At 39.4% G+C, this 23,683-nt stretch overlaps 1 protein-coding gene across 1 annotated transcript; it reads right to left on the reverse strand.

Annotated features, from left to right (window-relative positions):
• Positions 1–3,132: 3,132 nt before the first annotated feature.
• Positions 3,133–16,933, reverse strand: LOC119733713. The gene is made up of 4 exons (XM_038207390.1): positions 16,773–16,933; positions 13,450–13,689; positions 6,808–7,134; positions 3,133–3,441 (listed from the first exon to the last, which is right to left on the reverse strand). The coding sequence occupies exons 1-4, from the start codon at positions 16,846–16,848 to the stop codon at positions 3,203–3,205; spliced, it is 882 nt and encodes a 293-aa protein (XP_038063318.1). The 5' UTR covers positions 16,849–16,933; the 3' UTR covers positions 3,133–3,202.
• Positions 16,934–23,683: the final 6,750 nt, after the last annotated feature.

Genomic DNA, 23,683 nt, shown 5'->3' on the forward strand with positions numbered 1-23,683 from the left:
CCACCCCCCCCAAATATATATTTCGATGATATTTAAAATATGAAATGTATTTTTTTCGGGTTTTGGTTCCGCACATGATGAAAGTTTTCAATACTCTACATTTATGGACCAAAAGCATTCCTTTTTACCAAATCAATGTATAAAGAAATCTTGCCTTGTCTTTACTGATGAGAACAATTATCTCATTCTGCCGTCAAATGTACACGTAGTGCAACATTCTGCTTCCTGTCGAACAGTTTTGTCAAATGGTTGAGTTTTACGTTAACATGAATAATTCGATACATTGTCTAATTCAATGAAGTTACTACGGTAACTTTTGTGTCAAGCAATTTTTTTTTAATTATCGACAGCTACAATATTAGATAAGCGGCATATTTAAAACTACATAGGCCTAAAGTCCAAGGTTTTCTATATTAACATTGAAATATTTACAGACTATAAAATTGAATATAGTTCAAGAAACAGCAACATTTAAAATGAAAAAGTCAAGGGTGTCTTTCAGGCTCTCTAAAATTAAAGACAAGATATTTTTGGAGTGACAAAATTTAAATCAAAAATTGTTTTACTGCCAAGTTTAGGGACCAATAGTGTCCCAGTGTATCCAGCGGCGTAGCCAGGGTACTCATCCTGGAGGGGGGGGGGGGGGGGGGGCGACTGGGGGACTGGATGTTACAGTGGAGGGGTGCCCAATTTCATCGGGATGAAAGATAATTATTCAGATTTCTTTCAACTAACACTTGGCCTCCGTAAAATAAAAAAATAGGGGAGGGGGGCGGGGCGGAGCGGGGACACCATCTTTCCATAGAGGCACTTTTCAAAACTGAAATCATGGTCATTGTCAGACAATATGTTGCACTACTCGCTTTCCACGGGACAATAAAATTAACAGTCAATCTCGAAAAATAAGTAAAAAATAAAACTTTTTATGTTACACACGCTACTCATGCTTCAATCAAAATAACAGGTTGCCGAATTTCCGGGGGGGAGGAGGAAAGGGGGTGACCGGGGGGGGGGGGGGGGGTTATGGGGGGGGGGGGGGGCTGCTGCGCCCACGCCCCCCCCCCCCGTAGCTATGCCGCTGCCTGTATCAAAATACAGAAATGTATAAAGAGATCCTGCTTGGTCTTTACTGATATCAAAATATATCTTCTGTCAAATATTGGACACCATTTTCACTGCACAACTCGATTTGCTATCCAATTAGTGTTTTTGATTTTACGATATCATGAAAAAATTACCTATTCTGCGTAATTACATTTAGTGCACAGTTGCACACACACACAAATATAACCTTAATGACCCATACCCGAACCTAACATTAACCTACCCTGACCAAACTTTGTAAATTTGGGTTTGAATCACGAGAAATCGATTGCGCATATTTGCAACTTTACAATTTTGCCTAGAAAAAGGAATCAAAACTTTAGAAATGTCTCCCTATATAATGTACATAACAATATGGTATAACTTTTGATGAAGATCCCTAAGAGTATATTACGTAAATTATATACAATGCATATTTCACTACAGTAATTGATATAGCAACTTTCGGCAAATATATAGTAATTCCTTATCTCAGCAGATAAAATAGTGGATACATGAGACTATGGTGCACTACGTGAAGTTGAAGCTTTTATGACATCGAAATAGTTACAAACTGCTGTCAACTGGAGTAACTTTGGCAGGTTTCTTTCTTCTAATAGTACATGCAAATTTTCCTTTTGTGCTTTTTTTGCAGCTGGGCCCTAATCTGTAATCTAGTAACAACAAATAGTTAATCTGTTTGTTTGAATAGAGCCTCCTAATGTGCTACAACTTCCTCGTGTATTGGGGCAACTGTGGAAGGATATCGGAATTGAATGAAATTCACAAAACTTGTACAGTTATAACAATATCATTCACGGTAAATCAATATTAGGTTTTGCACTTCACCGACATATAAACACTGCACATGTATATCCAGTGTGTTACCTCCCGAGTGAAAGTTGGAAAAAAATCACTCGGGTGGTATTCGAACCCAAGACCTCTTGCTTCCTCGTGCAGACGTTTTACCACTCAATCACCGAGCGATATCAATGCCACCTATATCTAATGACATTCATATCAATAATGGTATTTATGATCTTAAAGATCGAACATATTCTTTTAAGGACATGACTTTATAGAATCAATTTTATTATAAAAGTGTCAGTATGACCGCGCAATAACATGCACTACGGGTATAAGGCTTCTGCCAAACTTACCCAATTCACGGTATTTAATTAAATATTATTATTCAGGAAAAAGAGCAACATTTAAAAATGAAATAAAGTCAAACAAAGTATAAAGCAATTTAAGGTGAGTTTTTATGTAATTTTTTTGGCTTCTCTAAAATGTTAACAGTGATAACTCTTAAATCACAAGTTGTTTACTCCAAATTCAAGGTACTGGTATGATGAAGAAATGTTGATGTCTTTACTTATTTTTTTCTTCAAATATTGTACATCATTTTCTTTACACAAATAGGTAACTCATCAAATTGTTTGATTTTGATATGAACATTTGAACTTGGTACCGGTATTGTATAAATCAATTAAATCATTCTGGCAATTTTTGAGGCAAATTTAGTTATTCCTTTATAAATATCATGGAAGATACAATGATTGATAATCGAATCATTTCTCATGACATTGAAGTTGCGTTCCCCGTGAACTTAAACAAATTAGCTGTTTTTTTCCGATTAAAATGTTTCCTCTTGTATGTTTTTATTCCAAACAAACAACTGTTTGTTTCCTTTTAGGGACGTCTCAACCCTGAAGAAGCCAGGCCGTTATTGATACTGATTGTGATGCTGGAACCAGCCAAACCGGAATTATTGTCCGGCAGACACCAATTCGAAACATTGTACAGTAGTAATTCAATAACTAAACATGGACCGATTTGTTTCCGGTTGCCATGTCTCATTCAACAGAAAATAACCTTTGTATTGCTAGAAAAATAGCGATGTAGAGAAGGACTCTTATTAGGGATAAACCTCATAAATAGCAAGGGGAATGCAACCTTAAAATATTAACAAACTCTTTGATCTCGATGTATACCCACCCATTTAGTGCCTCCTCGACTCATTGGAAATACACTACATAATTCGCATTTTTGATGATAAATTTGGTTGTTCCTTTATCAATTAATAACATCAGTGATCACCGATTTCTTTTTTTAATTGCTAATTAGTTGGAAAGTTAATATCCCAGTCAGCAGATGTTTCAGAAGATATCTGTATGCTGAAAACGCCCGGGTTGCCAACGTAGCGTATTGTCGCAGTTTCCACGGCTCCTTCTTTTCCCACAATTACAGCATCGTTGGTGTCATCGAAAATTACCCAGAAGTTTCCAGGAATGGCATCCTGAATGTGGTCCGAAGAAGCAAATGGCTTACTAATTTGGGTGTGATATGTGGCCAGCCCTATATTGAGATATGACATAAAGAAATAAACATGAAGTTTTGTAAAATTGAATGGCTGAGCAATTGCACATGATCTGTGGCAAGCTCTATAATGAGATAAGAAATAAACATGCAATATTGCACAATGTCGATTGTGATTTGATTTTCGAAACGGTCCTGCTTTTTGCACCTGCGCAGCTGAGCTGGAGTTATTAGATTGACACCATTACAGTACAGTATCAGGGGCGGATCCAGGAATTTTCGCAGGGAGGGTGGGTTTCATCAGCCAAAAAATCTGAAAATGTACACAGGTTTTTTCTCCGGACACTTCATTTGGCCTCCGTAAAATAAAAAATATGGGGTGGGGGGGGGGGGGGGGGGGGGGGGGGCTGGTACCATATTTCAATAGGGGCGCTGTTCAAATTCGACAATTATTAATACTAGATTACAGAATGGTGTACCGTATTTTGAACAGGAGGACATTATACCAGTATAATTTTTTTTGGGATGCCACAGCAGGGGGGGGGGGGGGAATTATTTTGAATTTGTATGATAATTGTTTTTTGGGACAGAGCTGGGGGGGGGGGGAGAATGACCCCCCCCCCTCTGGATCCGCGCCCGAGTATGAACAAATTACAACAGTTTGCTCGCATATTTTGTACCATGGACGTATCCTGTTTAACATAGTCTACGAAAAGGCCTGAAAGTCTACGAAATGAGTCTTGGAGACAGTTTCACTTATTTATTAGTTCATATGCATGTAGAACAACATACTTTGTTCTTCATTTATATGGTCACTCGGATTGATGTCTAAATAGTTGCATATTATATAATGGCTGAAAATGTTGACCGCTCCTGCTCCATTGTGTACAGGTTGAGTTGAGTAAACAAAAGCGGGACAAAAACCTCCAAATTATATTTCAGTTTTAAAAATACATGTAGCACCAAAAATAAAAGCCAATTTCATAAACTACTTTTACATGAATAAAATTACTTATTGCTCAATCCGTTCAAACACATTTAAACACAATGACCCTGAGACCTCTTTCGTCCAAAATGCGATTTCAAGAATCGTCGTCACAATTGTCTTCAACATCACGAGCGATAAAACCTCAGCTGAAAAGTTAAAACTATTTAACAAAGTCCTTTTGAAGTCCGGTTTTTTTAAAGAGGATTTCATAAATCATATTGTTCGCCAAACAAGGGTTGTTAATAAAGATTAAAGAAACTGTGTACTACACTTGTTGACAGTTGCTGAAACAAGTATTCTGTGTCATTTTCTTTGTTGTTCCACACAGTCAGAATTGTACAATTATTTGTTTTTGGTTGGACAAAACAGAATTTAGGCTTGTTGCATTTAAATGGTGATATTCCTGGAACGGATCTGAAATTGGCTCTCAGTCATTATTATTTTTGGTGCTACATATCTTTTTTTTTAAATGAAATATATTTTGTAGGGTTTGGGTTCCACTTTTTGACTCACCTTGTACAATAATTTTGTATCAGGGCCAATTACTCAAAATGAGCTCTTGTGACTTGGATGTGCCTGTGCACAACTGACAATCCATAAATATTCAAAACACTGCAAACAGCCAGAAGTATCCCAAATTAAGCAAATTATGAAATTATGGAATTGCGGACTTTTCCTTTTCAACCACGGGATAAGTCAGCTATTTCGTTTTATGTTTAAAACACGTTTTGAGAGAAGATCAGATGAGTCTTTACGGAATATCAGTCGACTGTTAAATGTGCACAAAAATAAATTTACACTAGAGGTTCGCATTTGTTGTTACAAACACAGAGTGGTCTGGTAGACGACTTTATTATAAGACATTGTCCAGTTCAGTTATGAATATGTTCATGTCAGAAAAAAAATGATCACGAACTTTAACATTTCCAAAACCAATTATTTTGTTCAAAAATGCGTCTCTTAGGGTATTATCAATTCCAGTAAACATTTGGGTACACGTTCAAGTTATATTCGGTTTAATGACGTCATCAGTCAAAAAAAGGGAAGGGAGGACACTTGTTTATCATTTAGTAAAAATAACGCATGGAAATACGGAAACTAAGTGTCTATCATAATAACAGCCAACTTCCGGTTTGATGAAATCACCGTATTTGGAAGCAAAGGGTCAATATTAAGTGTAACAGATGCATTTTTGGGGGGCAAAAATCAATGTCATGTGATAGGGATCAAATGATGGATTCGTGAGATGACGTCAAAATTATGTTTTTGTGATTGGCATTCCTCGCTTAACACTTGCATAATGTATTTGTCTGTAGTAGAATGCTTCCGTTTTAGATTCAATTTCTATTGTAATTCCGGTAGCACCGGAAGTAAAGGTCAAGCAGTTTTGTGCCCGGGAATAAGAAATAACAAACATGATACTCTAGTTAGTTCAAAAGATATAGGTCAAACTATTTTGTCAAAACATGCCATCAAATCGCTTGTAATTTGACACCTGATGACATCATGATGACGTAACAACATTTATAACATCTTCATAACATGGTACAAGTTCAAACTAGGTTTTATGATCATACCGTAAACCATTTGGAAGAAATTGTGCTTTGTTTCGATTTCAGGCTAATGTCTTCATTTTGAATTCACCTAACTTTGACCTTCCGGATAGAACCAGAAGTAAATGTCAAGCGAGTTCACGTACACGACAAAAATGTTTATCAACTAATGGTCTATCTGATCACAAAGTTCCAATATAATTGATCATTTTGTTCAAGAGTGATAGATGAACGAAGATCGTCATTGTTTTAAAGAAAGTTGCTTGTAATTTGACACCCGATGAAGTCATAATGACGTCAGAGTAATATGCACCACTTAGGATGTGGGTCGAAAAATATTGAAGTTACAAGGTCTTATCATAAACCGTTTAGGAGAAAACCCGCGGAAACGTGCTGTACGGAAAAAAAAATTAAAGATAGGAGAAAACCCGCGGAAACGTGCTGTACGGAAAAAAGAAAGAAAGATAGAAAGATTAATCGTAGCAACTCGAATGAGTGCCCGACCTCTCAAAAACAGTCTCCGCACCTTGCTTTTGTGCTTACGACGAATTGCACTTACGACGAGTTTCATGAAATGGTTCGCAGGACCCAGCGATGCGACGCAGCGGGATAGTCGACATGAAGGACTCCAAAATATTGCGTTATCGTATTTTGCGACGTGTTGAATGAAATCGGGCCTGCCTGCGTCGCTGCAGGTTCCATGAAGTGAGCAGTGCAGATCCTGACAGACTCTGCTCAGACGCCCGGGAGGCTGCCAAGCTTCCTTAAACACTGACCTAGATTGACCTACAAGCGATATTTTCACTGCTGTTCAAATCGGACTATTATGGACAGTATCGGAATTTTGACAGTATTTTGACTTACTAAGTTCGAAGAGCAGCTTCCCAGTTTCACCGTAGAACTTCATGTAAGAGGTGTCCGAAGATTCAATGTGAAACTCCAACTTCTTAACTGGGGAGTTGAAATTGCCTTGTGCAGGGTATCGAATTGGACCTGAAGCGGTGTCCGTTGTGAACCTCTCAACCACTGTAGAGGTGTCCGTTGTGAACCTCTCAACCACTGTAGAGGTGTCCGTTGTGAACCTCTCAACCACTGTGGAGGTGTCCGTTGTGAACCTCTCAACCACTGTGGAGGTGTCCGGTGTGAACCTTTGAATCACTGTAGAGGTGTCCGTTGTTATCTTTTCCACCGCTGTAGGGAATCAAGAAATAATTGATTTACTGCAGCTAAACTCCTGGGGAAAACGCCTTGAACTATGTGCACGCACGTACCGGGCAGAGTTACAAGTACTAACTACTATGTCTTCCTTCCGATCTCACAACTCAGTCATTCGGCTGGGGAAAACTTGCATTCGCATTTGCGTAAAAATTTACAAGCTCAGTTCAAATTATTACAGGGTATCTACATCCACGTAGAACAAGGAGGAAGCAGATGACGGCATTTTAGCGTTCAATCTCGTAACCATTGGATTTCACTCCCGATCAGGAATTCAATTGGTTATTCATAATGTTTGTTTGGATATTGGAATTCGATATTCGAACATTCGAATTTGTTTCTACATGGAATGTCCATTTTGTTTTTGATATTGGATATTGGATGTGCACATATAGCTTTGTTCAGTGAATATCCACATTTAATGAGAATATTAGACATTGTATATTCACCTAGATTTGTGCAGCGAATGTCCAATTTTAATTTGGATATTGGACATTGTATATTCACCTAGATTTGTGCAGCGAATGTCCGGAAGGAGGCGTGATTCAGAGACAACCCTGCCGTAAATCACGCCGACGACTCCCACGAGAGAAACGCGATTACGATGACTTTGGTAATGCAAAATATTGTATATCCACATAGGTTGTGCAGCAAATGTCCATTTTATTTGGTTATTTGACAGTCAAATAGCTTCGTACAGCGAATATCCATATTCTATTTGGATATTAGACGCTGTATATTTACATAGGTTTGTGCAGCAAATTATCACATTTTTCTTTAAGTCCGGGAGCAGGCGTGATTGAGATGCAGCCCTGCTATGAATCATGGCGACGGCTCCCACGAAATGCGGCTGCTAAGTTTGTCTGGTAAATACTCGGAAATTGTATATGCACATATGTTTCTGCAGCGAATGTCCATATTTTTAAAGTCCTGTGGGAGGCGTGATTGAGAGGCACCCCTGCGCAGACGGTAAACCCGAATGACTCGACTCGAGTCCGACTCAAGTCACATTTTTTGGCAACTCGACTCGACTCGAGTCCCGACGGGTAAATGACTCGACTCGACTCGAGTCACTGCGAGCAAATGACTCGACTCTACTCGACTCTAGGAAGGCTAATAATTCTCGAGTCTTAAAAATAAAAGCAAAACTTATTTGCGAAAAATATTTGCAATGACTTACGCCGCGCCGTTTGCTTTGCCAGTTTTTGTTCACGTCACGTTATGTTCGCGAATAATGTACGTTCGTGTACAGCGGCCGTCTGTGTTCCTTCCTCCATAACAAAGATACTAGTATCTTTGTCCATAATGATACAACAAACATACACCGTGTCGCGGACTCCCACCTTGTGGTTCTATAACATGTAATGCTAAACCCTGAACCAGACTTAAAACGCATTTCTGAATTAGTGGTTTCATCATTTGTTTCGGGCGATTTCATATTAAGCTCTTGGTGGAACGCTGGCTAAATTTATGTCCCGATTTCACACAAAAAATGGATACGGACGGGCCCACCTTTAAATAATCAGAAACAGTTTTGTATAATGCAATTAGGTTTTGACGTTGTCAGTGATCAGCGAACAACAAAATCTAGACCCGAAGCCAAACCAGTTATAAGACCGAAGTTTCTCATCTGTGACGTGAGCTAGCAATGGAAACTGTTGGTTGGGTACCATATAGCATACTTTATGTCTGTGGAGTTTCGTTATAGACTGGTGCACTGTATTCCTTCGTCCATTAAAGCGCATAGCAGCCGAGTTCGCTTTTCACGTACGTTTTTTATACACGTTCATGTCGGCAACTTGTTTTCACAATCATTATCTTTTGTGAGTAATCTGACCCGGAGAATTAAGAAATAAATCGCGTACAGCTGTTCACAATGAAACCAGCTATAGTATCGTTTGGATTCGCCAACTACAAAGTAGACAAACAGAAAAATAAGCATTCGGCGTCGTGCACATTTTGCAAATCAAACATAAGCGAGCGGTGGGCCGGGGGACATCGTCGAACTTTTCCAGACATTTAAAAGCAAAACATGCAAGACAGTAAGTAATAAGCCAAGTTGTGCATTGTCCAAGAACATGAATTAAGGGCTTAGTCCAAACGTTTCATACTTTAGCATAAAAAAAGTTGTAACTTGAACGGTCATGATGGTCAGGGAGCCCCGTATTCCCGTAATGTCAAATGTGGTGTCACCACATGTAGTAGCCCGAATTTAAAATTAATAAAAAAATGACTTTCTCTCTTGTGTTTGTTGCTTGTTATTGTATTTATTGTATAGTGTTCAAATATTTGTGACTCAAATTGACTCGAGCTAAATAGTTGACTCGACTCGACTCGACCACACACTGTAACTCGACTCGACCTGACTCGACCTTGTTGACCTAATGACTCGACTCGACTGGAGTCATTTCTTTAAAATGACTCGACTCGACTCGAATCACAAAAATCAGTGACTCGTTACAACTCTGCCATGAGTCGGGCAAGTATCTACTTAATAATTCAAAGATACCATTCGGTTCTCGAACACCATCACAAAAGAAGATATTTTCACCTCACCGACACACGTAATACATCGTGCTTATATCATCACAAAAGAAGATATTTTCACTACACTGACACATGTACCACATCATGCTTATCATCCTCAAAAGAAGATATTTTCACCCCACTGACACATGTACCACATCGTGCTTATCATCCTCAAAAGAAGATATTTCCACTTCACTGACACATGTACCACATCGTGCTTATCATCCTCAAAAGAAGATATTTCCACCTCACTGACACATGTACCACATCGTGCTTATCATCCCCAAAAGAAGATATTTTCACCTCACTGACACATGTACCACATCGTGCTTATCATCCCCAAAAGAAGATATTTTCACCTCACTGACACATGTACCACATCGTGCTTATCATCCTCAAAAGAAGATATTTCCACCTCACTGACACATGTACCACATCGTGCTTATCATCCTCAAAAGAAGATATTTTCACCCCACTGACACATTTACCACATCGTGCTTATCATCCTCAAAAGAAGATATTTCCACCTCAAAGATCATGTACCACATCGTGCTTATTAGACAAGCTAAGGGGATTAGACAAAAAGGGATTGTTACGTAGTTTTTTTGAACATCAGATCCTTGAAAAAGGGTAAAAAGCGGTTTTCCCGAGCCGCATACGGTCCTGCATTTGCATCATTTCTCACGGTCCATACTACCAAAGTGCGCGTGCGCATATCATGACAGAGTGTGTTCGAGCACGTTGATCCTAATGCAAGCCATCTGTTCAGTGACAGATTTGAAGGAAAGTGACAGGGATTCGTAAAATGTATTGTGATGAATTAAAACATCACAAACAAAAGGTTTTGATAGCTTTCATTGCACTCTCTTTATCGAAAATATTACAAAACTTTTGCTTTTCCAGCACGTTTGAAAACTTTTATTTTTATGAAAATGGTTGTTGCAAGATTGAATTTTTTTTTCCGTTAGTCATTAGTGACAGAAAGCAAGATACCTAAGGCGTCGTCTACCACAGAATACAATATTAACATTTTGTTGCGTAGCACTTGAAAGAGAAAGAAAATGGTCAAAGAGACCCAGAAATGGCCTATCCAGCACGCACCAAACGGTAGTCATTAGTAGCATCAACCTTGTGCACAATTATGTACCGAAGTTGCCATGGTAATCGTAAATATTTGTTTCTAACCGATGTACGTAGCTGCTTCGTAGAAAGATCTGATCGGTATAATTTCGAGACATATTAATAAAAATTTACATTTACATAAAAAATGGATGAGTAAATCCAATTCGTGAGAATACTGGGACGCATGGAATAAACGTTTCCTTCTGAAATGTTACGGTTAATACGTTTGTTCCTATTGTTTATTTTCAGTTTACTGCAAAATTCGTTTTTGCGGAATAGCTTTTTAAAAAGTGTATGTAATTTCTAATTTTGGTAGTAAATAAATACCTTAAAATATGCAATATTTAATTGAACTGAGTTATAAACAAAACAAAACAATGTTAGAGATAAAAATTGTAATCTACAGGATGTCCCCACATAAAGTTGTGCGAGCAGATATCCTTCAATTTCTCAAAACTAGTTAACATGAGTATTTCATTTTGATGGAGCATAATAATCATATAGGCCTTCTCTTGTGCATATTCAGTACAATGGAAATCCGTTCATGCGACAGAAGATCTAACAGATTATAATAGGCTATGAGTATTTCACCCGTTCCAATGGAATGGGTTAACTTAATAAATCAGAATGAAAAGGCCCATGACAATCTGATGCACTGATACCATTAACTGCGTATAGCCCATTGGAATGCGTGAACAATCCATAGCCTTTTACAATTTGTTAGGTGGTTTGCATGGATGGAACTCCATGGCATTTTCACTTACTACATGCAAGACTATAATTAATATGCTCCATCTAGACGAAATACCTATGTTAAGTAGGTTTTGAGAAATTAAAGGATTTTTGCAAGCACTACTTTTTGGGAATACCTTGTAATTTTAAGGATCATTAAAACTATTATCATTTCGTGGGAGAACAGAAAAAGGCGTATTTCGGCCAAAATGACCAGAACAGAAGGTCAAAACCACGAATCGAAAAGATTAATCAGGGATAAAAACTTCGAAAACGTAAAATAATTATGGTTAAAGAGTAATAAAAGGAAGCTTTTATTGTATTTTTAAACATTAAACTGAAACGTTGATAAGGACTTGCATTCTCAGAGAATAGAAGGCAGGCTTTTCCAGCTGTGTCCGTGTGAATATTGGAAATTCATTTACCAGAGATAGAGTCAACAGTACCAAAAGCGATGCCATGTTTCAAAAGCAGTGACAAATCGAATCTCCCAGAAATAAAAAAAAATAACATAAGGCCAAAAAAAAAGTCTCCGGTTTCTGGTATGCGCGCGCGTCGCCGTAGCCATGCGCGTCGGCAAAATGAAAGATGATCTCAAAACCGCCAAACTCACTGGTTTGACTGGAATCCTGCTGCTGCACAATTTTAACGTGTTTTTAGGTTGGGTTATGGTCGAGAATAAGCTTTATGTGGCCTCTCTGGACCCCCATATATTTGCACTAAGTTTAGTCGTGCACCATTTGCAGTCATCAGCTGACATTTGAAGCAACAAAATCAGGTTAAAAAAAAAAAAGCCGCGTCGCCGCACCACTTTTTGGGCAAACTCCATACCAGAAACCGGAGACTTTTTTTTGGCCTAAGCCGTTTGAATTCGACATTCTTCTAGAATTAATATCTACTTTTAACGTTGATTTGAAATTCCTCTAAATGCCTGTATGCAAATTAGTTATACGCAATTCTATACAGGGTGAGTCCAAAAGAAGGTGACCGATTTAGAAATGTTATTATATGGCTCATAGGGATAACATAGGGATGATAATTAAATATTATTATATAATACAAACAACAATGTGGTGCTAATAGCGCCACGTGAGTCGAACACCGTACCATTGGACCACATCGATCCACCTATTGACTATAGTAACTGTGAAACGTAATTTGCATACTGTATTTCCAAATTATGGCTATTTTAAGAAAAGGATCAAACAAATTCAGCTGTCCACCACTGATCATTTGTTCGACGGATGAATACTTATTAGATACAATAGAACATTGAAGAATGAATGGACGTTTTCCAACCTTCATAAATGAATGAGAACTTGAAAAGCAAAACCTCCAAAAATTGCCATCAATATTTCCGGGAAAAAATAGTTGAATGGACTCATATTACAGGTATAAAATCTGACAGTAAACAAATACGTTTCGGTCTTGATTTAAATGATTAAAATCTCGTTGGTATTCGACTGTGTGCAATTTGTAATTCCCACTCAGCTCAATAGCTTAGAATAGCATTCCGTGGACAGCTATAAAAATGGGATCTTTTACACGTGCATAACGTATGATAGCGTGGATTAATTTCAGTAATTCTATTTTTTTTTGGAAGAAAGGAAGAACATGCTGTTTAAGACATGCTTCATTGCTTCAAATTTAACTGCTTTTTAAGAAAAAGTATGATTAGTTTGGGTCACTTTCTTTTTGACTCCTGTTGTATAACAGGAAGGCGCAGTTCAAGTACCTTATTGTTATGGTGAATTTTTTTTAATAAATACACCTTTTTAAACTTATTCCCCATAGGTAAATTTCTGCAAATAAACAGCAAATCTAAACACTGCGGAAATTGAGAGCTGCTGGAAATTAATATTCAATTATAGGAAAACACATAAACATTTAAAAGACCCACAAATTTACCTGAAATGCCTTTACAAGTGAAGAATGTCTGTATTTCAGCAGGGTCCTCACTGACGATCAGCTGCTCCAGATACCGAGGCGCTCCTTGGCGGTACGACGAGGCAGGGATGCGCATCCCGCCCAGACGCATAGCGGTGCATTCGCACGGATCTTTGTTCGGTAAGAACCAACGGAGTGGGATACCAGATTGTGGGCTGTACTCCCGGCCGATGAAACAGACTTGATGGCATGACACAAGCACTGAACAATATGGGGAAAAACAGACATTTTAATATATCATTGACATTGCTTTCCATGGTGCAGGAACGGTTACTTTTCAATCAAAAAAATACATCCTTGTTCATTATTTCGTAAATTCAAGTAAATAGGCTAGTACCTCGAATTGACTCTTTATAGTAGTATGAAAAACACACATTTTACCGGGTTATTTTACTACCCGATAAACAGAGACTAAAACGATATTAATTGCATGTCTTTGTTTTGCAACTTTGGAGAAAAGAACATAGTTATTTTTATATGCCATCTACATAAATGCGTCAGGTTGATGACTATAATGGTTGTTAAGTGTTGTTTGCTGTATCTATTTTTATTCAACCAAAACATGATATTTAGTGTTTGAGGTCAGTTTTCTTGTCTAGATGTACGTTTGTGGACAAACGTATGGTTGTTTCGGCAATTTATTGCATGTCATGTATAGACTGAGAGGACATACATGTGCAGTAGAAAGAGACAGATTGATGAGGATCAATGTAGGTATAGGGCTTAGAAAATTGCACCTTTAATGTGACGTCACTTCTTGTGTGATTTCATCCACCATGACGTCACTTCAATTTCCATCAATAATACCAAGTTACGACCAATTAGGACCTATGCAGATATAGATTATAGAAAAATGCGCATTTAATGTGACGTCACATGATGTGTGATGACGTCACTTTAAATGAATTAACAATTCATACTTAACACGTCCCTATGTAGTACACACCAAGTTACACCAAAAGTTGGGCCTATAGTTCTGTCGATATAGGCCTTAGAAAAAAGCATTTTAGTGTGACGTCATCATGACGTCACATCAACTTTTATCTACAACACACCCCGGTCTACGTACATACGAGCTTTCAACCCAATCAGACCTGAAGTTCAATTACAATGCACTTCCAGTTTCAACCGGAAGGAAGGGTCACGTGATTTTGCACGTAATAAGCAGTGCGTTCGATTACTTTCCCCAGCTTACTCGCGCCTGGCTCCTCACGTAATGACACACATGCGCATTGGAGCTAAATAAACGAATAGTTTCGGGTAAAGTTTCGTATAACAAGAGCTGGAAACATGGGCGCCTTCAAGATTTTTTTCTAGAGGGGGCAAAACATACTTTTAGAAAAAGATCCTGTCTTTCTCAACACATTCTCGACTTATCAGTTTTAGAGGGGGGGGGGGGGGGGGTTAGGGACTTTTTGCCCCCCCCCCATTAAATTTACACCAATATGACTTCTTGCCTCTTTTCTTTTCCCTTTTTTCTCTCTTTCTTATCCTTCCTTTTTTTTCCAGGGGGTGTGAATGTTGCAACCTGACGCCATTATTTTCTTCATATATCATCTCAATAAAGGTCCATCATTGCAAAAATGATGATAAGACATGAATCTTGGGCTGAGAAATATTTCCAATTTTGTTCGGAAAAAAGATTTCTTGACTCATAGGCTTTGTTCACAATTGCGGAAGTGGCGTCAGGTTGCAACATTTTCCCCAGTGAAAATACGCGGGGACGCGCTGACAATAATTCGAGCCGAAGTTCCGTGCATAGAGCTACATAGAGTTTTTAGCTCAATGCTCCGTGCACGTGGAAGCCCGTTTCGGACTAGGCATGAGGCACCAACCGGACGTTACACAGTGACGTAGCCATGGCATTATTATATCTTGCACTCTATTGTTCTCATGGTATGACGTAAGGAATAATTGATGAGGTAATTTTGTTGTTCGGGTACAACGACAATCTCTAGTTTTTTTCAATGGTTAATATTTGTAACTGCTTGTTGTTGCTATTTGTATTTAAAAGGTGACTGAAATGTCATCAGAAAAGCCAGACAATGTCTTGCCAGTTGCCTTCGCATTCGCATACGAAGTATAAAGGGCCCAAATGGGCCTTACCTTGCTAATACGTTTGAAAAAAGTTTGAACAGGTAAATCTATATTGTGTTCGATTACTTCCTCGCGCATACTTGTGTAAGCGCGACTGCTTTCAATTTAACTCTCCGTGACTTCTTACGCTTACTCGAGCCTAGCCTGGCCCAAGTAACCGACCCGCTTAGCCGGTTATTTGGGTAACTTATAATGCCATGCTAAAAGATGGCTGCCAGCGTACAGTGACGGCCACGTCCAGCTATGCGCAAACGGTGGGAAGTTCAAAAACGATTTTCCAAAAAAAAATATTCCAGGAGATGGGAGGAAAATTGACACATTGTGATGACAGTTTGTCTGAAGCAACATGGGTTCAGTCAAGCATATCACCTTCAATATAATTATTTAAAACCAATCCACTTTAAAAAGAGGCTCCAATATTTAATGCTTATTATTGATTGTGGCCGTACGTCGTCGAGTGACCCGAGAATATTCGTTTACTCTCACGTACTGCGCAAGTGCAAAGTTCCCCGAGTTAGAGGCACGAGTAAGCACGGGGTGGGTGGGGGGGGGGGGGAGGGAGTAATCGAACACGCTCCTATGAATTTATTATTCATCTGATTCTTATTTATTATAAACGTAACTATAGGTTTTCCCGGCTATTTACAAACAAATCATTCAAATGTACAAACTCTGTCATTCAATTTTGTCCACAAAATGTTCACTCGCTTTTAACAAAACCAATTTAGTCATGTTCCATTCAACTATAAAGTTTGGTCTTATTTACTGGGTCGAGAATATTCGTCTTTACAAATCAAATTCGTCTAATAATAATAATAAGATGTTGCCGATGGGCAGCATTCAGAGAATTTCAGACGAATTTGATTTCTGAATCACACGATTCGGCGTAGACGAGAAGAAATCGAATACTCCGGGTCGAAAACGTGTGTTCATTGTTTGAATTTGTTTGGACTAAATTTGAAATTTTGTGACAAAAGATGAAATTAAACATTGGAATTGCACTATTAAATCGATAGTTTGAATATAAGAATCGGTGAATTCGAACGATAAAAAAACCCCAAATAGTGGGGAAAACCTTCATTTTGTAATATAACATCAAAAGGTGCTTTTGTCTATATATGACTGGCAGAAGAAATGATTTGTAGGAAGTTTTGCCAGCAGGCCATGATGATACGAATGTAACTCACCTTCAGCAATTTCTAGTAGTATCAGCAAAGCCCAATGAATGAAGGATCGACGCATTTTCGTATATTCCCAGAGCATGCAGTGAGTCTTAGTTCGTTCGTATAGCGGCTCGTTTGAAGCACACCGTTAAACAACGTTTAGATCAGCAACACCTATCTGACCCGAAAACCAGACACGCAGGTACTCATAAATGCCTACATAGGTTTGTTCAAGTTGTTCTTGTTTTGGCAATAATTTCGACAATTTCGTACACGTGATGCTTTCCACCATTGCGCATGTTCAATAAAGGCTCTAGGTACCGCCTTTGAAAGATACAGTTGTTTACAATGTGCGCTCTCGCTGTCCTGGATTATTAAGGCAACACGCCACTCCAACCTCGTCCCAATGACATCGAGCAGTACGCTACCATTAGTTGCCCTCTCGCCCTGGTACTTAATTTGGCAAATCAGAAACTCTTGGATATCATAAGGACGGTGCAGAATGGTTGGATGCCTTTTCCAGCACTTCTCGTCAATACTAAAAACAAATCTTCTAAGTTGCAAGGTTGCAGTCTGTTTTGTTTGTTTGTTTGTTTTGACCTACTGAGTGCCCCCCTCCACCCATCCCAATAAGTCGCCACCGTTTTGAAGAAAATAGGCCGCCTTGTCAGTCCCTTCAGATTTGACCCCTGGCCTAGACAATCTAAAAAACTCTCAAATTTCTCGAGGACTAATTAAGACCTTAAACACCAATAACACTGAATTCGGGTTTGTTCCCATTAAAGTATACTATTTATCAAATACGTAAAGGAGTGGAAGGGATGACATCGCTTTGTCAGCGCATTGAAGTTGCATTGCCTATATCTATCATGTAGCAGTCATGGGAAGTGACGACTGACTAGCAGGGCCGGAACGGGAGGAAATAGAACGATTCTGCAACCAGCAATTGAGGCCCAATTTGCATGGCCTGCATATTGGCCTATTTGTCCACACACTTGAAACAGTCAGTATTATGAATAACACGGTCTCAGTGTGACAATAACGTCCCAATAATAACCGAGGTATCAAAAGGCGCAAGCGCAGTTCATTTCGCCACTAATGTCTTCGACAAAATTACCTTGGCCGTGAAAGAAAGTCTGGCTATATGACCACGCAATATTGCAATGGCTTTTCGTTTCAAATATAGAACACAAGAGTTATCTGCGCGCACGTTTCCTTTGAAATAGGCCTACGTCTTCTTCGAAGAGCAAGATGTTGGGTTTTTATTTTTGCATGGCTTTGGCAAATACATTGATCGGCAATTTAGTAAGCCACGTTTTGTCTTAATAGCCTTGAGAAGATATAAAAGGTTTATGTTACATTGGCCCTCCCGTTGCTTTTGTTTTTGCTCCCATAGCGAACTTAACTAAATCCATAATATTTTCACTGTTGACTAACAGTTAATATGATGACACGTCTTCCATGCATTTTATCGGACAGATTTATTGAACGAACAGTTCTCACATATCCTTACACCAACTTTGCGCGCAGTTTGCATGAAGCGTAAGTCCTTTTGATAATTATTTCTATGCATAAGCTGCAATATTGAAATTAAAGCGCCTGCCTTTCAAATGTATAAATTTACATTGAAAACGAAATTTTCCATGAAAATATGCATAAACTGTTTGGAGGCTTGTCCTTCATCTTTGACGGGTTAAAATTATAAATTAGTAAGTACATTAACTGGTTTTTATTTTAACCTTCTATGAGTCAACTACAACTTTTGATGATCAATTTAAATAATGAATAAAGAACGACATGAACGATATTCTTTTTAGGCATAGATGCGCTGGATGAAAAGAAGTAGGCGACCAAAACTGGTGATAGGCTGGAAATGGGTTTTATTGGCTCCGGTTATGGTAGGAATAGATGTGTGTGTGTGGTTCTAAAAGGAAGAATAAACACAAAGGGAACTTAATCACTGTGTGCACAGGCCTAGGAAACCCTACTCATACAATAAACATTAACAATGTACATGTAAACACATGTGTGCCAATAACTAGGCTGGCAATAACATGTACATAACTTGTTAAACACTGACCACAAATATGGAGGAAAATGGCCCAAAATACTTTTTAACAACCCCAAAAATTGGTATAATAGCACACGGATTCATGGAAAGACCCTAAATATTATAACCCCCCCCCCCACAGCCCCCATTAGTCAGTTTTGTCGGCAAAATCATGGTGCTGTCGGCAAATGGAAAATAAAGAATGGAGAAGGAAGGGGAAAGGAAGAGGGAAGGAGAACAAATGGAGAATGAAAATAATAAACACCGCTGCTCAAAACCCTGCCAAGCTAAAATCCGGTTCTGCAACCAAAGACAAAAAAAGTCTTACATTTTGTCATGTCGGCACGAGCTGCCGCACGAGGGCGCTTCATATTCGGCATTTGACAGCTACAGCTACTGTGCAAAAAAAAACCAAGCACGTGCTCGCTCGCAGGCAGTTACAAATTCAGCTGATTGTTAGTGACGACTACAATATCATGGATCCAGCTAAAGAGGGTAAATCTCGAAAGAGAGTCAAGCTACAATGTGATGTGATGTTTGTGATGTAATTATTTCAATTCTGATGACCCTGCCCTACCTCTCTAAACACGAGCATATTTTATTCAAAAAGTCAGGGGAAAGTGGCCAGGAAATGCCTCAGACTCTACCACAGAATATCCAAACTTTTCCGGGGCCATTCAGCAGGCCCCGGACTCCACGCCTCAGGGTTTCGCGCTCGCTTATAAAAAGTCAACTTTGGGATTTAAAGAACTACGCAGTCTGAGATCAGGGAACGGGCCTGAACAAGGCATGCACACACGTACAGAACTTGTCAATATGATGGGGCAAATTCTGACGATTTACTTTTGAAGTTGAACTTGTCCCATTGAAAAATCCATTCAAAATAATCAACATAATTATCAATTCATATTATTTGTAAAACAAGTTGAATTGGAGTTTAGGGGATGATTTTGAGCGGAAACCATCAATAGCATTCATTTTCCGTGACGGTCCGTCGGCAAATTTGATGATGGCATGGCAGGTTGAGACTTTTTAAGATTGTTTTTCAATAAAAAACAGTATTCAAAAACGTATTCAAAATCTAGACCGTCACGGTCAGAGTGTTAATTTATTGTGTTGAAAGCGTCTTTGTATTACTAAGATAGGTAAACTAGGGAGCTGGTATAAATGGCCATCGAGAAGATATCGCGATGGATTGTGTTTTCGAACTCATGCTGCCACTTTAAGCGTATCCGAAGCGTTGAAAGATTTAGATATATGAAACGGCGCCCGAATAATTCATCAAAGACATGGATGTGGAACTAGCCTTGACCAAGGCTATCAGCTTGTTCCCATACGAGCTTGTTCCCGCTACCGCACACCGCGCTCGCCGCGACACAATCACTAGTTGTACTATACCGTTAGCCTCAACGACCCTTGCGTGTGCTTTGTGTGCATGTACGTACGCACCACACACACTTCCGCAAACAGCCGTACAGTATTAAGTCGAGGCGGAAGATAGCCTTGACGCAACCGTAGCGAATTCTTATGTGTTTCTTTATAGTTTCGACCGAAATCGGCCGAAAATTTCTGATGCGCATATATTACACGATATCCAATCAAAGCCCGTAAACTTTGACCCGCGACATACATATTCATGATCCCGCAAATTACTACACCACGTACATGTACCGTGTACATGTATGTTCACTCAAACCATGGTATGTCCAGGTATTTTAAACCCATTTTAAACCATTTCTCCAGTTTTATTACAAACAAATGAAATATGCCGCTATTTGAGTGAACAATTGTTCAAAATGATACTGTTTCCAATGTATTGAGAATTGGACAGTTCAAGACAGTCCGCCGACGTTTTGTCGGTGCAACAGCGTTCATTATCATGCCGCTACTTGCCCGTGCTATTCTGACAGCGAATGTAGGGAACAGGTCAACTCGGACCCAGGTCAAATCGTACCCATTTAATCGAATGCAGGTTAACTCGTATCTATAAGCACCCGTATGAATTAACTGCAAGAAACGAGCTATTGACTTTGGGATGGAAATATACGAAACTGTCAGGTACATGGTGAAAAAAAAACTCTCCCTGAATTCGTACCATGTGCAACATACATCTCATACGTACGACACATGTATTTTAACGCGTACGTATGAATCGTATGTCGTACCTACGACATACGTACGACATGTAAGTCGTTGATGTAAATCGCATGAGATACAAGTCGTTCTCACAAGATATGTTGTATGTACGACATAATTGACAAACAAGTCGAACATACGACTGGTTACAATTCATATTTGTACACACGAGATATTAAGTCATACTTACATACGACTTTGTCGTATGCGCGACATATATCGTACCCTGTCGACTCGACTTATGCACGACATATATGTCGTACCGGCACCTGTCGACATTATGTCATATGTTTGATAGTTCATACCCTATCGACATATATGTCGTACCCTGTCAATGATATTAGTCGTACCCTGTCGAAATATGTCGTACCCTGTCGATGATATTAGTGGTACATACAACATATAACTTATAAGTTGTTCATACAAGTTAAAATCAGTCTTACAGAATAAGTTTGCTGAAGGTGAGATATTTTTCCCATATCCCCTTGATAGCTTAGAAGAAATCCCCCCCCCCCAAAAAAAGTCAACGGTAGATATACTGAATAGTGTGAGCGCTTTTTTTGCCGCTGAACGTGAAAGCGCAGCGTGTCTGACTGCATGGCGCCAGCCGGGCCGGTGCCTACAGTGGACGGCCCCCACCGTGGCCTCTGTGCATGGTGACATCGTTTTTGCCGGCGTGCGGTTTTGTACCGTTTGCCGTTTTTTGAAGGTCTAATTTTTCATCCTTTTTCATTTCATTTTCGACCCAAACTATGTGTAACTTTATAAATATTATTCTACTATTATTTAAGATTTTAAGGGGGTGTTTTACAATAATTATTGTTTCCACAGGCCGTCTGGTTGGGTTTATAAACCTTTCGTCGTATTATGCAATTAATAAATATTCATTTTTTTGTCAGCCGTTATCCAATGAGAGAAGACTATTTACCATAGCGCGTACTAATTATCATATTCAGCACACACGGTTGCGTCAAGGCTATCTTCCGCCTCGACTTAATACTGTACGGCTGTTTGCAGAAGTGTGTGTGGTGCGTACGTACATGCACACAAAGCACACGCAAGGGTCGTTGAGGCTAACGGTATAGTACAACTAGTGATTGTGTCGCGGCGAGCGCGGTGTGCGGTAGCGGGAACAAGCTCGTATGGGAACAAGCTAATATCTTCCGCCTCGACTTAATACTGTACGGCTGTTTGCGGAAGTGTGTGTGGTGCGTACGTACATGCACACAAAGCACACGCAAGGGTCGTTGAGGCTAACGGTATAGTACAACTAGTGATTGTGTCGCGGCGAGCGCGGTGTGCGGTAGCGGGAACAAGCTCGTATGGGAACAAGCTGATAGCCTTGGTCAAGGCTAATGTGGAACCGGTCTCGTGAACCTTTCAACTCAGCTGCGTCGTAAATGGCCATCGCGATACCTGGGTCCGGCCGCAACGACAACTGCACAGCATATTTGGCGTTCCTGGGTCTTGTTATTAAAGTGCATGTACATTTGGTCGAGTAAACATATATGTCGGACACTAATTTTGACAACAAACTATCCTGATAAACAGAGGTAGTAGCTAAGGAAACTTACGGATCTTACGTTGTCAAGGGCATGAAACAAATGATATGTAAGCTGCTAACTGCACTATTATTTTGAGCAAGGATTTTCTAACGTTACGTGCATCACATGGATTAAAAAAAAAACGCTGGATAAGTATAAAAATCAATAACACCAGAGGGCGCTTCACGAGTGAGCCAACAGTCTCGAGGGCAAAATAATGTTTTTTTGAAACACCCCTCTAGCTATGTGACGGTATGTGCCTGTCGTGAATAGTTGGAAACAACTCCTCATATGGAGATTGGCCCGCAGCTGTGCCGATGCAGTGTGAATTTAGGACAATGAAACTTACGGACTCATTGGTAGTATTGCGAATGCCTAATCGATGATTTTGAACGCTGAACCAATGAAAGGGTATACAAATGATTGGATTCTAAATTTTATGTAACTCTGGAAAAGTGTTTAAGACCAGCCAGCCGGTGTTTTAACAAACGTGACGGGCTAGTTTGGAAGGAGCTATTCCATATTAATAAATACCTTGGAGAGTTGATGGTTTCTGATTGGTCGAGACTCGATCACGTGGCCGGTCATTAACGGTGATAATGGACCGGCTTCAAAGATCAAGCGAATAAATGGCCCCTGAACCAGCATTGATCCAGCCCCGTTCAGCCCCATGCAAGCCAATGATTGGTCAAAATATAGTAACAGTCCTGCGGTAGCTTTTAACAATTAAGCACTGCACATGCGCTCAACCCCCATCGCGTGAGACTGACGCGCGCGTACGCAACACAGTTGCTAGGGATGCGTGCGTGCGCGCGCGTAAGGAAGTTTTGAAACGACATCGTACAGCAGTGCAGTATATACTGAGGATGTTTACGACGAAAGCGTAGATCTACGATTTATTTTCTTTGAAACACTACACCCACCGACATATTTAACTTTCCTAAACCAAGCATCTTTGTAATTCCGGACACAAGGAATGTGTAAACGAGATTTCAGCTTCCTCCATCAGGTAAAGATATGAAAACATTGTTGAAATTTGTTTCGCTACGGCAGCAGTTTCTGTTGAGTTTACGTCGTTATAGCTGTTAAGCTTAAATATGGCCCATGAACATGAACACAAAAAAGTCTGGAAATATCGCCGGAAAAAAGTCACAAAATTGGAGCATTTTAACTGTTTATTTCGTAATAAAGGTATTTATTAATGG

The sequence above is a fragment of the Patiria miniata genome, unplaced genomic scaffold (assembly GCF_015706575.1).
Source record: "Patiria miniata isolate m_02_andy unplaced genomic scaffold, ASM1570657v1 HiC_scaffold_1, whole genome shotgun sequence".
Classification (NCBI taxonomy): domain Eukaryota; kingdom Metazoa; phylum Echinodermata; class Asteroidea; order Valvatida; family Asterinidae; genus Patiria; species Patiria miniata.

Excerpts from the sequence above, each read along its gene's own strand:
- LOC119733713 (XM_038207390.1), bottom strand. The coding sequence starts at position 16,848 with ATGCTCTGGGAATATACGAAAATGCGTCGATCCTTCATTCATTGGGCT. Across the intron at positions 13,690-16,772 it reads ACTACTAGAAATTGCTGAAG|TGCTTGTGTCATGCCATCAA; the intron begins GTGAGTTACATT and ends CATATTGTTCAG. Across the intron at positions 3,442-6,807 it reads GAAGCTGCTCTTCGAACTTA|GGCTGGCCACATATCACACC; the intron begins GTAAGTCAAAAT and ends ATCTCAATATAG.